The 1,754-nt window shown below is 47.4% G+C and overlaps 1 protein-coding gene across 1 annotated transcript; it reads right to left on the bottom strand.

The window, feature by feature from the left end:
* Positions 1-758: 758 nt before the first annotated feature.
* LOC115964699 lies at positions 759-1,316 on the bottom strand. The gene has a single exon (XM_031083959.1). The coding sequence runs from the start codon at positions 1,314-1,316 to the stop codon at positions 759-761; it is 558 nt and encodes a 185-aa protein (XP_030939819.1).
* Between the last annotated feature and the right edge of the window lie 438 nt (positions 1,317-1,754).

The following is a 1,754-nucleotide window of genomic DNA, read 5'->3' as shown; positions in this document are numbered from 1 at the left end:
GGTAGGTTGATGTCACAGCCTTCCATGAATTCAAAGTAGGACGCGCCAGTATGGCATTGTATGCGGATGAGCAATCAACGACTAGGAAGGTCACGTCCTTCATGATCTACTGAGGGTAATCTCCGACTGTTACCGGTAGGGTGACCGCACCTAGTGGGTACACCCTTGTTCCTCCAAAATCTACGAGCGGTGCATTTACTAGGATCAATCGTTCCTTTTCTACTCTCATTTGCTGAAAAGCCGGATAGTACAAAATATCTGCGGAGCTTCTGTTATCTACCAGCACCCTGTAGGTATTGTAATCTCCTACCCGTATACTGACTACGAGTGCATCATCATGTGGGTGGTAAAGACGTCGGACATCTTTCTCTATGAACCGGGATTGTCAACCCGTGCCATCTTCGGGGCATACCCCGTTAACTGAATGTTTTGAACCATCCGTAGGTATGCCTTACGTCCTTCTTAGAGGAACTAGAAGCGCTGCCCCCTGTGATCATCCTTATATCTCTCATGGGTGGCTTGGGTCGCTCGTCTTCTCTTTAGGTTAGTGCTCCTTGGTTTTGTTATATTCCTTCTTTGCCAACGAACTTTTGCAATTTTCCTTGTCTAATGAGGGCTTCTATCTGTTGCTTCAAGTCATAGCAATCAGACGTATTGTGGTTGTGGTCTTAGTGGAAATGGCAATATTTATCCCTGGGCCTCTTGTTGGGATCGCCCTTCAACTTACCGAGGAAAGTTAAGGTTCCTTCATCTTTGATCTACATCAGGACTTGATCAATCGGGGTATTCAGGGGGGTGAAATTTGTAAACCTCCCCGTCGGGGGCCTGGATTGCTGATCATCTCTTTTTTCTCCTGTTCTAGCCATCTTCCTACCCCTATCCTGCCGGGCTTCCTCCTGCCTCTCTTTCTTCTTGGGTTTTTCTTCACGTGCATGCAGCGCATCTTCAGCATTCATGTACTTAGTGGCCCTATAAAGCACATTTGACATGGTTTTCAGGTCATTTTTGTATAAGGAGAATAAGAATTTACCCTTTCGCAATCCGTTCATGAAGGCTACTACGAGGATCTTATCGTCAGCTTCGTCGATCGAGAGTGCTTCCTTATTAAAACGGGTTATGTAAGACCTCAACGTCTCATCCTCCCGCTGCTTAATATTCATCAGGCATGCAGTAGATTTCTTATACCTGTGTCCCCTGATGAAGTGCGATGCGAATTGGGCACTCAACTCCTTGAAGGAACTAATGGAGTTGGGCGTCAGCCTACTGAACCATATCCTTGCGGGCACTTTCAACGTGGTGGGGAAGGCCTTGCACATGAAGGTGCATCAGGGTCTTGAAAGACTCTAAGTGATCCAGCGGGTCCTTTTTCCATCGTAATTTTCCACTTGTGGCATACGAAACTTTGGAGGAAGGGGGAAAGAGTTGACGGATATGGTGAATGGTGAATCCGTTTGGTGGACCAGATCGTTGAGATCATTGGAAACTCTTCCCTTGAGCGCACTCATCATGCACTCCATCCATTCTTTCATCATCTGCATCTCCTCGACGATGTGGGGCGGGGCCGTATTAGCAACGAATGGACGACTTATGTCCTGTCTATCCGGTCTATTCGGGGCGTTTACTACCCTCCGGCCCCTCCTAGTTCCTTCGATTAGCACTATTACCTTCTTGATCTTCCTCTTGGTTTCCCATTGCTGCGCTCTTCTGTCGCAACTGTTCCTCTAGGGTTTGGTTTTGTCTAGTGAGGCGTTCCA

Source organism: Quercus lobata, chromosome 10, assembly GCF_001633185.2.
Source record: "Quercus lobata isolate SW786 chromosome 10, ValleyOak3.0 Primary Assembly, whole genome shotgun sequence".
NCBI classification, from domain to species: Eukaryota; Viridiplantae; Streptophyta; class Magnoliopsida; order Fagales; family Fagaceae; genus Quercus; species Quercus lobata.
The sequence above is the reverse complement of the archived record's forward strand: the minus strand, read 5'-3'. Positions and strand labels throughout refer to the sequence as shown.

Bases quoted from the DNA above. Each gene is read 5' to 3' on its own strand.
- LOC115964699 (XM_031083959.1), bottom strand. From the start codon at position 1,316: ATGTGCAAGGCCTTCCCCACCACGTTGAAAGTGCCCGCAAGGATATGG.